Source organism: Amblyomma americanum, chromosome 10, assembly GCF_052857255.1.
Source record: "Amblyomma americanum isolate KBUSLIRL-KWMA chromosome 10, ASM5285725v1, whole genome shotgun sequence".
NCBI lineage: Eukaryota > Metazoa > Arthropoda > Arachnida > Ixodida > Ixodidae > Amblyomma > Amblyomma americanum.
The window spans coordinates 29,466,458-29,480,844 of NC_135506.1; the positions used below are offsets into that span (position 1 = coordinate 29,466,458).

Consider the following 14,387-nt stretch of genomic DNA (forward strand, 5'->3'; position numbering starts at 1 on the left):
GAGCAAGTCGGCACAAGTTGGCAGTTTCAGGAAAGGTTTTGTGATGAACATTCATGAGCCTGAGTGCTGCAAAATGTTTACCACTGTTTAACTCTCCCGCAGGAAAGCTCCGGAATGACGTCAGTTTTAAGCAATTTCTGTAGAAAGTGAATAATTTTAATACAAACGACTGCTGAGTTCTCGTCATTAAGCCCAAACATAGCCAAAAATTCTGGACAAAAAGCATTTTTTAACGCGAAAGAGGTTATGAGCGCACTTTTTTCATATATTGTAAGGTCTCACTATAACAATTAATATATCCGCAGATCTCCCGTCGGCAGGTTTGCATTTTTTTGCTATTAACGTTTTTGCTGTTGTCAAAAGCGTTATATATAGTTATAATTGGTTTTTGGGGGAAAGGAAATGGCGCAGTAGCTGTCTCATATATCGGCGGACACCTGAACCGCGCCGTAAGGGAAGGGATAAAGAAGGGAGTCAAAGAAGAAAGGAAGAGAGAGGCGCCGTAGTGGAGCTCAAAAGCGTTCCCCATTGGTTTTCTATGGCATTCTTAACTGTTCGATGCGATCGATGGAAACACTGTAGAAGAAAGATTTTTCTACATGTGGGAAGAATGGAACTTTTCCTTCATTATTCCTGTACCAGTACCTTACAACTTTCCAATATTAAAAATTTTGTCCAATAATTTAGAAAATGAGCTTAACGACCTGACGCGACAGCACTGATGAATAAGCAGGTACAGAGCAGTCACAGGTTGAGCTCATAGAAAGATGCATATAGAGTTTATTGAGCAGGGTACAGTCAGTCAAGATTGGTGGCCTGGGTTTCTCTTGTAGCTCCTTCTCTCAGGGCAATTTTTCCAGTCGAAGACCATGTGGCGAACGTCTGAGTCCTTCGTGGCGAGATTGTACGTGAGTGAGCACAAGTAGGGCATCTCTTTTTCCTCGAGTAAATATTTGCGCTTAACCCACAGCTGCGCACCTGCGAGAATACAGAGAGCATCTAGAGAACCTCTCGTAAATACACTGCCACGGAGCGCTGACGCCGTGCATAACCTTCGACTCTCATGTGGCACCAAGCCATTATCTTTCTTTTCACTTATAAGCTAGATGCTTTAGTTGGCCACGCTTAAAGCGTGGAGCCAATTTAAGGTTATCATTTGTAATGTTTCCGACACGGAATGTTGTTTTAGCTCTTTCCAGCAAAACTGAACTATGCTGGGTTGCCTTAATTTCGATTGAAGCAGTCTAGGCAGCCTAAGGTCTTCGACAGAGAAGATTCCAGTACAAAATGCTCTTTTAACTATTTTTCGAACCCGCCGCGGTGGCTCAGTGTTTAGGGCGCTCGACTACTGATCTGGAGTTCCCGGGTTCGAACCCGACCGCGGCGGCTGCGTTTTTTTGAAGGAAAAACGCTAAGGCGTCCGTGTGCTGTGCCATGTCAGTGCACGTTAAACATCCCCAGGTGGTAGAAGTTATTCCGGAGCCCTCTTCTTCTTCTTCTTCTTCTCCTCAAGTAATATGGCACCCTCCACTACGGCACCTCTTCTTCCTCTCTTCTTTCACTCCCTCCTTTACCCTTCCCTTACGGCGCGGTTCAGGTGTCCAACGATATATGAGACAGATACTGCGCCATTTCCTTTCCCCCAAAACCACTTATTATTATTATATTATTTTTCGCAAAAGTGAACAAAGAGTGTTCAGTTGTTATAGTTTCTAATAGGAACCCCTTAAATCAACATAGCTTACTCATACGTCTTCAGCCATTAAGTATAATACACTGAAGATGCCAAGACACACCCTATATAAATATATAATTGGTTCTGGGGGAAAGGAAATGGCGCAGTATCTGTGCCATACATCGTTGGGCACCTGAACCGCGCCGTAAGGGAAAGTATAGAGGAGGACGTGAAAGAAAAAAGGAAAAAAGAGGTGCCGTAGTGGAGGGCTCCGGGATAATTTCGACCACCTGGGGATCTCTAACGTGCACTGACATCGCACAGCACACGGGCGCCTTAGCGCTTTTCCTCCATAAAAACGCAGCCGCCGCGGTCGTGTTCGAACCCGGGAACTCCGGATCAGTAGTCGAGCGCCCTAACCACACCCTATACGCAGAATACAAAATCTCGGGACAAGAACGCGAAATAGCTTATGCAGTTACGACTTTAAACTTATTGACGGAGGGATGGACAGGAAGAGGAAACGATGATGTCCCACTCTGTCAAAGCCGGATTAGGGTGGCCTGATGTCGGCCGTAATGCTGACGCTGTGCACCAGGGTACTCCATCCTTAAGGGTGTCGACGCGGCGACACATAGATAGGCTATATTTCCTCATGCGACAACTAAATAAATAACTCACCTAAAGTAGTCGAGTTGAAAACAACACATGAGTTGTAGTCCGTGTATAAGATTCTAAACCTTTCTTCAAATAAAGTCCAGTCTGAAAAAAAAAATAACGCGTATTGCGGCTGCAAACACCCACCATTCACAAGCATTCACCGTATGCTGAGGTGTTGTGTGTATTGAGAGACTGATACTCGTCAGGCATCCGTGCCTTTTTGTCAGCCTCTTAGACAGACACGTACTTTTGCGCCTTGTCTGCCTGAAATAAACATTCAATTCAATTCTGTGCTAAGAAAAGCAGTAATTGTTACCAGGAAACTCGACAATTTATGGTTTATGGGGGGTCTAACGTCCCAAAGCGAATCAGGCTATGAGGGACGCCGTAGTGAAGGGCTGCGCAAATTTCAACCACCTGGGGTTCTTTTACGTGCACTGACATCGCACAGCACACGGGCCTCTAGAATTTCGCCTCCATCGAAATTCGACCGTCGTGGTTGGGATCGAACGCGCGTCTTTCGGGCCGGCAGCCGAGCGCCATAACCACTCAGCCACCGCGGCGGCTGAAACTCGACAATTGATTCTAATTGTCGTTGCACGTGGAGGTAAGTAATCTTAGTGCGACATTTCAATATCGCGAATAACGTTTCCCTTTCGTACTGCCCAATTAGAAAAAATACCTGACAAGCCGATAAAATGTTTCAAAATTGTATGCTGTCACCTCAAGCAATATCGGGCATTCTTTTCCGGTAGATATTGGCTTTCTATATACCGCCATTTTGCGTTACTTCATCGCATCCTAACATTAAAAGGCTTTGCCTTTGATTTTTTTTTTTACCTTCGCGGCAAACCAGTGCCGCGAGGCTGCCTGGATGTAACCTTCCGGATGGTTTAATTCTTAAAACCAACTGGCGCACTACTTACATTCGTTAATCGAGTCTATATACGGCACGGCACAGCAAGCTGTGTAACCCATCATTTGTCGTCGTGATATGCTCCAGCTATCGTGGTCTTTATTATCGCCAACAGTGGTGCTGAAGGCTTTCATGACTGGGACTCACTGGGAGTGAATTAATACAGTTATTAAAATGTATGAAGAAATAACTTACTGCGGACATATTTAGCAACGATTTCATTCTTGTATTTAAACGCTCCGTCTGTTTTCTTTGTGTATACTGCCGTTGATCCTGAAAGACTGAAACAAGACGTCTTTCCAGTTACTCGTTCACATTCTGTACAGTTAAATATCAAGCCAAAAGTATTGACAAATTTTTTTCTGTCACTGGCTAGTTTTCCCTGTTATAAGCATCGAACATCTACTTAACAATTTATGTCTATGTGAGGAAGAATTAAAACCTTCAGAAAAACAGCTTACAATCGCGCACATGGCTATGCTTTCTAGAAAGAAAAAAAACAATTTCTGTCAGATATTTGAAAAAATAAAAACTTCTGAATTGGGGAATAAATCACTATGTAGAGTAAGTCCCAAAATGTCGCCAAAAAGGCCACATGCGTTACATCTTCGTCACGCTATCTGACACGTTTTCCACCATCCGTAATTGCGAAGTTTCACCTCTCAGGCTCACGAGACTGCTCAGCACAATGTTAGGCAACCCGCCCTTTAAAAGATGAGGCCAACATTAAGCGCGTTGCAAAACACTTCATTCCTGCCAATCTGTAGAGGCCTCCGTTCTTTCTTCATTCGTCGTTACTTATGCGCGTGGTCCCTGTACAGCAATCCAATTCAGCGCTTGGCCTGTGAGTAAAAACACTCTCTATTATGGCCCCTGAAAGCCTCTGCATTAGCTTAAAGCTGTAGTCTTCCATTTGCTACAAGCACTCTTTTTTAGTGACAAAAGAAAGCGAAAATTGCCCTCATACACTGCCTTTCAACGGAACATCTCTTTTATAAGTTTATCAATATAAACATCAACAAGCTGGTAAAGCGGCTTTTAACGAAGTGATAAATATAACAAATTAAGCGCTATTAACTTCGAGCGTTCCAACAAAATCGCCAAAATCGCACGTAATTGATGCCTTATTTTAATTTTCTTTAAAACATTTAAAGAAACTTTCCTTTCTCTTAAAGCAGAAAACAACCGGCCATTTCGCGCAAGTGGTTAGCTTTGAAATATGCGCAAACATCTCCGGCACTGAGTCGACGCGTCAGTTAAAAACTCCACGCAGTCTTATATCGCTGTCTAACAAAGCTCCGAATATGCTTTGGTACGGCTCTGCCCCTTGAGCCAACGTTCCTATTTTGCCTCATGGTGATATGGGACACCGTCAGCGACTAAAAGAATAACAATGAAGGTAAATAGGCTCAAAATTGGCAACAATGCGTCGAAATCTCACGACGTCCATGAATGATCAACCTCCACAAGGCGTGCTGTGTCGGTCTCTATAAGTGCTCTTTGAGAGTACGGCTCCATGATACGACAGCTGGCAGCAGTTTCTTCTGCGGTAATGACGAAAACATTTCAGCACCCCTTCAGCTTCAGTGTAGTGACCTTTAAATAAATGTATACAAACGTGGCTTTCTTACATCGCCAGGATTAGTGGTTCCCGTCAACAAAATGCCTTATTATAGTCAGCCCCAAAGCGCTAGCCCATCATGAGACATTCTTGCAAACCACCAGCTTTGGGAACTCGTACCCTGGGGCCGTATTCTATAAGGATTCGTTATCTATTTTCCATTTCGGATTCACTGGGATCTCTGGCAGTGGCCACTGTTGGTCGGTAACGTAGTCGCGGTTTTTCAAGCGTCCGTGAAAAGTGACCGAGCCTTTGACTCATTGACGGCCGGTCCTCACCATTGGCTGCATTGAGTGATTAAGAGGTGAAGGCTTTCATCGATGTACGGACCGTTTATTTTGCGATTTCTGAGATTGGCCGCTTGCTGCTTTTGTCTTACGCTGCCGTCATGATGATGTCAATTCAAATGAAATATAAAATGGATATGAATTTCACATGGATCCAAATAGGGAATGACCCCTGGTTAAGTGACAGCTGCTTTCATAATCTCGCACAGCTTCATCAGGAAAGAGTGTCCATCTTGTGACGCTTGGCGACTGTCGGCGCAGTTGTATACGTGCTTTCGCGCTCTCACGTGGTGTGAGGGAAGGTAGGAGATGGAAGCTGTAAACTTACAGGTGCGTTTTATTTGGAGAAAATTGGTACGAGTATTTGGCGTGCTCTCCCGGCATCTCAATTAGCGACGCACGTGCGCAAAGACAGGGCATTTCATTTCGAAATTCTGGGTTTTTCGAATGGTACACCAAACAGTAGAATCTGTCCATGTTTTCCATCAGCTGTAAAGAAGCAGGAAAAGGTATAAAACATTTGAATTTGAAATGCTGAAAGCATGTTTCTAATGTCTTGCTTAAAAATAGACAGAACAAGTTCGACTTCACGAGTCCAGTATTGCTTTGACTGGTGATTGATCAGTCCACCAACCAGGTTTGGTGAAGAGAGCAAGTGCCCTCCCACGAGGCACAGCAGATTCAAGCTGGGATGTGTCGCTGAATAACAAGGGTCATACAAGTGATTTTTTTTAATCGGCACACGACTAAAAGTCATTATATGCTCTAAATGTAAGAGCTGCCCGTTTTGTGTTTTTCTTAACTACATGATGGTATATTCTATAGCATGACGCCCATAGGGAAAGGTTTTTGGTTGGCGCTTCGGCCGCATTTGTTTTATGTATTTATTTCCGCGGCTTTCCTCAAACTTTCCTGTTTTCAGTTCGACCCATTGACGGTTCTCGTCGAGCGGTCGTGACAACGCTATCGCGGGATCATTTAAGCTAGCTTAAATCTGGTTAGGATCATGAGTGTGCATACAGAGAGCTAAGAATGCGGTGGAGCGCATATGGCAGGTTCTCTCAGATGAGTGGCAGTTTACCAATATCCCTCGAGAAAAGTGCGCAACAGCTGTATCTGAAGGGCACTCACCTATGGGACAGAAATGTGGAGGTTAATGAAAAGGGTTCAACTTAAATTGACGAAAACGCAGCGAGCTATGGAAAGACAAATGATAGCTGTAACGTTAAGAGACTGGAAGTGGGCAGAGTGGGTGAGGGAACAAACCCGGTTTAATGATATCTAGTCGAAATCAAGTGGAAGAAATGGGTTTGGGCAGGGCATGCAATACGAAGGTAAGATAGCTGATGGTCATTAAAGGGAATAGCAGGGATTCCAAGAGAAGGTAAGCATAGCAGGGGCGGCAGAAAGTTAGATGGGCGGATGAGATTAAGGAATTTGCGGGGATAAGGTGTCTGCAGCTGGCATAGGACCGGGTTAATTGGAGAGACATGAGAGCGGCCTTGTCGTATGCAGTGCACGCAGTCAGACTGATGATGATGATGACTAAACCTAGTGGAGCTGCTTTCATGCTGTTAACTTATGCGGTTTGATTCTTTCGCTCTTTAACAGGGAAAAGCATGCCCACAGGTGAAACACAAAGCATTCCCTTTCGCTGATCGCGAGGATTCGTGAATACAACACGGCGTTAAAGCCTGCACGCGCTTTGCCGCTTTGTCCACGTCGGTGACGTAAGCCGCTGCGCTAGCACAGAACCGAGGCGACTACCGGTGGCGACATCTGCCGATAATTAAAGAAACGAGACACGGAAGGGTTCTACGCCGGAAGCTAGGCCCAGCTGACTGGACTGGCGGTGGCATCTATCATGAGAAGGAAACTATAGCGACAGGATTCAGTGTCGCTACAGTCTGTACAGATTCGACCGTTCGCAGGACACAAGGCACCGCGATTAGAAAGCGCGCTGCAACCTCAATGATAGGAATCCGAATCAGTTAATATTCAGCTACGCTCCGTAAGTTTAAAACTGTTGACACCGCCGAAGATTCAAAAGCACGTGCAAAGCAGAGCAGCGGTGTGCGGAGAGGCGCGGAGACGGAGAGCAGTAAATAAATGTTAGAAAATTAGCCCGTCTCCCAATTCTTTCAGCGCACAAATAAAAAATGTTATTTCAGTGCAGAAACTGTCAGGTTGCTCAAAATCGATGGTGGATAGACAAGCTTTGCACGAGCGTACAGGGAGACAAATGATCATTATGGCGACATCAAATAGGCTTTATGAGAATAACCTTTTGTAGGATGTCATTTTTGCTCTAGCATCATGATGTTTTCTGTCATTCGGATGCGGTCGCGTTGTCGTTTAAATGTCGTCTAAACTGCACTTATCTCTCATAGCTAAGCCACAATGTCACTGACACAGGCGCAGTTGAAGACAAACAGCTGCACTTACAGCTGTACATAACTTACATTTGCCACCACTTATGCCTGTTCGTCGCATGTGTCATTGGCATTTTACTACGCGCTTTAGGAAGCCATTTTAGAAATGCTGCGAAAAAAGGGGGGATGGGAGGTGCAGGTAAAAAGACGAGAAGCATGCAAGACCTGTCATTTGTTAGGTTAGCTTTAATGGGTCATCTGCTGATACTAAAGGGCAATAATGGAGGCAATATGAAGTTTCTTCATTGATTTTTGTGCGCGAAGTATTCTCTTGTGTAGAGTGGAGCTCCCTTATAACGAACCTGACGGTAGCGCCGATTGCGTTCGTTGTATCGAAGGTTCGTAGCAAGTGGACTATCAATATTACAACCAAAAATACTAATTCAGACAAAGCTCGCCTGCATTATTTAAACATTGCGTCATGCGCGTCTGCTACGCCGCTATAATGACGTCATCATCATGCCTGCTGCTTCACCGGAGGTCATTGACGGTGCTTTCTAAGCTCTTCAACACAGCCACGTGTTTCTCACCCTTATCCTCGGAGTTCGCGGAGACGCGATGGAACGAAGCGCCGTTGTAGTGTGCTAAGTCGGCTATACTTGTTATCGCATTCTTCAGATTCCAGCAGCTGGGTGCTTGTACTTCACGTACTTCACGCACCAATGAAGTCATCCCAACCGGCGATATCAGTTCCTACCAGTTGTGCATCAACGACGCTTTGCGATATGTCCCCGTTCGTCTCACCACCTATGTATTGGACTGGGTCATCTGTGTTTCCTGTGCATATTCAGCGAACAAGAAGTATAGTGCAGCGCGTCGCGCATGGTGGAGAGCCATGGCGGAGACCGGCTGGCCCTTACAAAAACGGTCTGTAGACAGTCTGTAGACTTCTTATAGACTCTATTGCCTTCCTGTAGATATTTATTTTTGTCTATTCATAGTCTATAGACTGTCTATAGAGAAAAGTCTACTAAAAGTGTATGGCCATAAATCTATACATAATCTATAGATGGTCTATAGCATTTGTATTGCCTATAGACTGTTCTCTGGAGTTTTTACTGAGAGTCTACAGACATTGTAGACAGAAGTATACGGAGAGTCTGTAGACTGTCTAAAGAAATTTTTGTAAGGGGGCCCAGCATGGCATGCCACATGTCTTGTATCCGAAATTCCGACATTGCTGCAGTTGTTTGATCACCGACTGAGCCCAACACTTTTGACTTCAACGCCACCCCTCTCTAGCACCCACCACACTTCTAGTTATACTTCAGACAATTTGCCGACGCGGAGTAGGCCTTCTGGCCAGTTGGCGCTTGCTTGGCGGGCGGTTATCAACAGTTTCAGTGCAGCCCTTTTCATTCCTTTTCTGGGTAAGTAGTAGTAGTAAGTGTTTATTAAAAAATAATTATAGAAAAGGAGGGTAAAAGATTTTTGCTACCCCCGGCATCTGTCATCACTGTGGCGGCGGCACCTGAGCTGGGGCAGCGGAAATAAAGGACAGCAGGCAGTAAGTATGAAGAAGTGAAATGAAAGAGGTGAGGGGACAGCAAGAAAGGACATAGGGAGTGGTCATATATACACTATTTACAAAGGGTAACAATAAAGTTGTCCAGGTTGTGCGCGTGTACAGTCAGGAAGGAAAAAATAGAAATAAAAACACACGCCACACTTTTTTGGGCGCTGTGAATGCGGCTGGGATTGAGACGCTCTTGGTGTCCACGCTTGCGAGAAGCCCGAGTTTATCGACTACGGGATGAATCGACAGCCCCTCCCCCTTCGCTATAACCGAGCATGGGGCCACAGTTGTTCGTTGTGTCTGAGATGCAGTACCATTGCCCCAGTGCGTATTTTAACGGTACCACCGTCCTCGTTCGTATTAAGACAGCGTTCGTTATTACTGCTGCCGTTATAAGTGGTCTCAACTGTATAATTTCGTATATACCAGTTGATTCACTGCAAATCCTTAACACAACTATACCGACCAAATAAACTGCTGCGCAACGAAGAGGAACTTCGTGTCGAACTTGGACATGATATATTTAGTTCAGTCTAACGATTTTCATAACCTCCGTATGCGGTACCTGTAGGGCGTGACAATAAAATTGTTGAATAAACATTTGTAAAAATTGAAGTTCTCGCAGCGTTCTCACGACGTGGTACTTTATTCGAAAATTTAATTACTTTTTGTAAGCTTCAAAAGGTCTAAAAATGAAATGCAGCTACCGCCACCAGCGGGCATTTTCGCAGACCAGAACAGTTCTTTTCGTGTGTATCCCTGAGGAAAGCTATGTATATCTTCACACATTTCTAGACGGCAATCACGGAGTCCTCCTCAGTCCAGATGTCACTAGTTTCAATTTGGGTGTTGGGAGAAAAAAAAAAAAAAAACTTCGGTTCTTAATTCTAATTTGCTCGGCAATCAATGCGTCATTTTATGCCGGGCAAACAAAAACAAACCTTGGAAGAACAACAGATTCATTTTTCACTAAGAACAAAAAAATGGGTTGCTTGCTAAAATGTATATAGCGTCAGAAACTGAGACAAGGCTAGTTCACTTGCATGACAGACAATGCATCTACGTCACAGAGTCAACGTAACATGCGGCGTGTTAATCGAGGCACATTGTTTCGACAGAATAATTTGGGTTCACAGCACAAGGCGGCGGCCATCCGCAACCTACAGGGAAAATTATCTTTTAGTTCCCCAAACATTAAGGACGTTGAGATGCGGGAGTACGGGTTTGATCAGCTGAGGGGCTTCTGTGCTTATACACCTTGTTGAAAGAAAGCAGCTTGCATATCACTGAGCGAACCAGGAGTCTTAGACCCAGACTGGCCCACAACAAAGAGTGCAAATTTCAGTATGACCGTACCTGTATAATTGGTAAAATTTAGCGCATACTGTATACATTGACAGGAGCGTATGTTAGCCATGCTTGAAAGGAGATGAGCAAGAAAATGAAGCGGACGAAGGAAACGAGCCCGTAACGTGACATCATTGATAAATAGTGAATATTCTTAGGAGAACATAATTCAAAACGAGAATTCAGTTGCCACGCCTACGTGAACGCGAGCCAGTTTTACAGACAATACATCAGCGAGACCGCAGAGTAGTAGTCGACAAACCATACCCGACAGTTCTGGACGAAAGCATTTTTGACGGAAAAGAGCTTGTGAGCGTCATTTTTTTTTTCATATATTGTAACATTTCACTATGACAATCAAAATATCCGCAGATCTCCCGTCGGAAGGCTTGATTTTTTTAAACGTTTTCGCTATGGTCAGAAGCCTTCCCCTTTGGTTTTCTGTGGAAGTCTTAATTGCTCGATGCGGTCTATGGAAACACTATAAAAAATTATTTCGCTACATATCGGAAGAATGGACCATTACCTTCAGTATTTCTATACCAGTACTTTAAATTTTTTTAATATTCAAATTTTTTTCTAAGAATGTTTGACATGCATGCCACAAAACTACAACATGCGCAAAAGACACAAGTCATCCTCAAAGGCGATATTTCAAGCTGCTGGTGCTGAAAACAAAAGATTATATTTTAATCTCGCATGGTTCTTTACGAGGTCGTTACTGCAAAAATATATTCCTTTGACCCTAAGGAGTCAAAGCATATTAAGCATCGAAAGCAGCCTTGCTTTCGATGCTTCAGAACAACGCGAAAATGTCATCTGCTGTGGCGGTACAGACTTACAAAGTCGCGACAAATGTCAACGTCATGAAAAGGCACAAAAGCCAGGCGCTGCCCCAAACCTGGACAGTTGACGGTCGAAATATTATATGCGCGGACGCATTTTATGCTGTTATGCTTTGTTAGCGCCAACATTTTCACAAGTCAGCGCCCTGAAATACTCCAAGCTTGTCACTGCATCCAGACGTGTCAAAAATGTCACAAAAAAAATCCAGGGGCTATAGTTTGAATAATTTCACTTTGTAACAACTGAGACCGGAGGCCGGAGCGACTGACTGCTTAAAAACGACGACTCTTTAGAAAGTGTCACGCGCAGTCTGACGCGATTTGAAGATTATCACTTCAAGCTAAATCTATCAAATTAAGCTGCTATAAAGCGGCTTATTTTCCCAAGAAGGCTGAATCAAATACATGAAGTTAGCCGAATTAAGGAACGCCCCTCTATCCTGCACCCTGATTTCTACATCAGACTAACCGATCGTCACGCCAGGAAAAAAATTATTGGTCCCCCCTTTTGGCCGAAATGATACGCTAGCCTTCAAATCGCGTTAGGCCTGTTTCACGTGCGAGCGTAAACGCTCGCGATTTCTGCCGTTGCGGCGCAAAAACCTGTTTCGAGCAGTCGCGGCGGCTAGAGCGACGAGGTACAAACAAGTTGGAAATTTCTCACCGTGACGCGCCGCTCAGTTCGCTCAGTCGCTTGCGTTTAGACTCTACGTACACTGTTAGTGTCCGCTTTGCCGTTACAATGCGAATTGGAGAATGAGCTTGAGTGACGAGGGAAGGAAAAAAAAGGGGTTGCTAGTATAGCTTAGACTGACCCTCTTTACTGCAAATGAACGAGCTTTAGTCAATATCTCGTTATATAAGAAACTCAAATGCCGCCGTACTCTATAGAACATTCCATTCGCTTGAGTTCTCGTAGCATATCCTTACTTCGAGAACCCCAGCTCTGACTTTTTCGACTCGATCTCGGTAAACTCTGCGCAACGAGCACCTCGAGGATCCTCGGTGGGACACACTGAGTGTTGCGTATGAAGTTTCCTGCAGCGTGGGAAGAAGCTGGTGGCACTGATTATTAATTTCGCTCCTTTCACACCTTTCACGCCGCATCGCCCTGAGGTACATGACTATATTTTACAGCGTTTATTTTGTGCCGGTTCTTGTCTAAATTCGGTTAAAAGTTTAAAAAAAAAAAGCCCATCATGGTCCCCACCGAGAGTCGCAAAAGAATAAGAGGAGCTCTGGGAGGCCTTCCAAGTTGGTTGGTTTTTGTCTAAATCGGCGTTCAAGGTTTCAAGGTTTTTATTTTATATTCCTTTCAAAATACAAAACAGTTGCTGGGCCCATGGACATTGGCTAGTAAAGGGAAACTGCTCCCTGTGGGGAACTGCAAGCTTTCTTGCGGTCCGCTAAGACATTTTAATTGTGAGTTTAATACTTCTTCGACGTATTCATTTAACTAAAAAGGCATCTAATACGTTGCATGCTAATGCATAGGCCGGTATCGCAGAGAAGTGTTAGACTAACGGCTGCACTCTTTTGAGCCGATTTTCATGTGAGCACCCCAACTGTTTAGTAGTATATACAGTATTTTTATTTACGCGGAAAATGAAACTCGCTCAAGCCTCAAGAGAGTATGCAAAAGCTGCGCCACACCGTGGAGGTAGCGTCAACTGTTGCCGTCTTGCGCGCACAGCACACAGCTGCATGAATTGAGTCGAAAATTCGGGGGATGATGTCTCAGCCGGAAAACGGATGTACTAGGAGAACTCTTCCAAATAAAATTGTCTAAATCTAGGACCACCTACGAAGTACGTTCCGTAGTAGGATACAACTTAAAAGAACGACAATTAGTAAAAATGCGCCATGGTCTGCGGCGTCCTTTATTACTCCGCTGACCAATCTCAACAGTAAGCGAAAATGGTTCTTTGACATGTTTGACTACATCAAAACAAGCCCGACGAATTTAAATTCTTGTGCTCATAATTACGTCTCGTGGCTATGGCTTGTTTAGGTAACAAGAAAAGCTCTCACAACGCGTACTGTTTTTCTGTAGCGGAGGGATTCTGCGCGGCAGTCCTTACTCCGGGCAGAGCTTCACTGTAGACTTAAGACTATAACGTAAGTATGCAGGCTAAAGGCAGTGATTAAAACATTATCAGATGACCTTACTTATTTCCAGCAATTTCCAGCGGCACTTGCTATCACAATACGTGTCCTCCTATTTGCAAAATCTGAGTACAAAAACGGCTCCCGTGCAATACTCGTCGCTTGTTTAAAAAAAAATCGTTAATGTCTAATTTGGAACACTCGGCATACACAGGCGTAACAGATTACGCTTGAATCGTATACCAAGTAGCGATCAGAACAATCGAGCGAAGAGCGATTTCTGATTTTCCCCGACTACCTACGGACGATAGCACTTCAAAATATGAAGCAGACTTAGCTAACGGCATACCTTTGCAGCATCCGGACCGTGAAGAAAATGGCTCACGATGGTCCCTCCACCTGCATCACACGTATCCTCGGTGATAGCGAAAACTGCTCGCAAAACCATCGGTAATGCAATGGCGAACACGCACGTAGCGCTAGTCATGTCGTCAACGCTCTTTTCACTGCCTCACCGACAGCGGGCTTCCTCGGGCTGTTTTCTACTACAAAGCACGTATGCGTGCATTTAAACAGGTCGGCAGGCGACATTTGGAAAGGCCAGTGACATTCTGAAATGCGAGCTGTGCTTATGATGGCCTATGATCCGGCGTCGGATTTCGCGCTAACGAGCTTGAATTGAACGCCCCTGTTGTTTTGAAGAATCGGCAACAATCCAACTCAGCAGCTCCGCAAACAACAAAAACATGGCTTATGGTCTATGGGGGTTTAACGCCCGAAAGCGACTCAGGCTATGAGGGACGCCGTAGTGAAGGGCTCCGGAAATTTCCACCACCTGGGGTTCTTTAACGTGCACTGACATCGCACAGAAACACGGGCCTCTAGATTTTCGCCTCCATCGAAATTCGACCGCCGCGGTCGAATCTGTTGTCCGGTGATCGGACAACGAAAACAAATTTCCAAACACCAGTGCGCGTACACA

General features: G+C 44.7%; 1 protein-coding gene across 1 annotated transcript; it reads right to left on the bottom strand.

Annotated features, from left to right (window-relative positions):
* Positions 1 to 755: 755 nt before the first annotated feature.
* Positions 756 to 13,950, bottom strand: LOC144107190 (uncharacterized). Its single transcript, XM_077640200.1, has 5 exons — positions 13,755 to 13,950; positions 5,488 to 5,648; positions 3,447 to 3,532; positions 2,357 to 2,437; positions 756 to 978 (listed from the first exon to the last, which is right to left on the bottom strand). The coding sequence occupies exons 1-5, from the start codon at positions 13,890 to 13,892 to the stop codon at positions 803 to 805; spliced, it is 642 nt and encodes a 213-aa protein (XP_077496326.1). The 5' UTR covers positions 13,893 to 13,950; the 3' UTR covers positions 756 to 802.
* Between the last annotated feature and the right edge of the window lie 437 nt (positions 13,951 to 14,387).

What these genes read in the sequence shown, in the direction of transcription:
- LOC144107190 (XM_077640200.1), bottom strand. Translation starts at nt 13,892, where the DNA reads ATGACTAGCGCTACGTGCGTGTTCGCCATTGCATTACCGATGGTTTTG. An exon ending in ACGGTCCGGATGCTGCAAAG is followed by an intron (nt 5,649 to 13,754) that starts GTATGCCGTTAG and finishes GCTTCTTTACAG; the next exon opens with CTGATGGAAAACATGGACAG. An exon ending in CGTTGCTAAATATGTCCGCA is followed by an intron (nt 2,438 to 3,446) that starts GTAAGTTATTTC and finishes TTTTTTTTTCAG; the next exon opens with ACTGGACTTTATTTGAAGAA.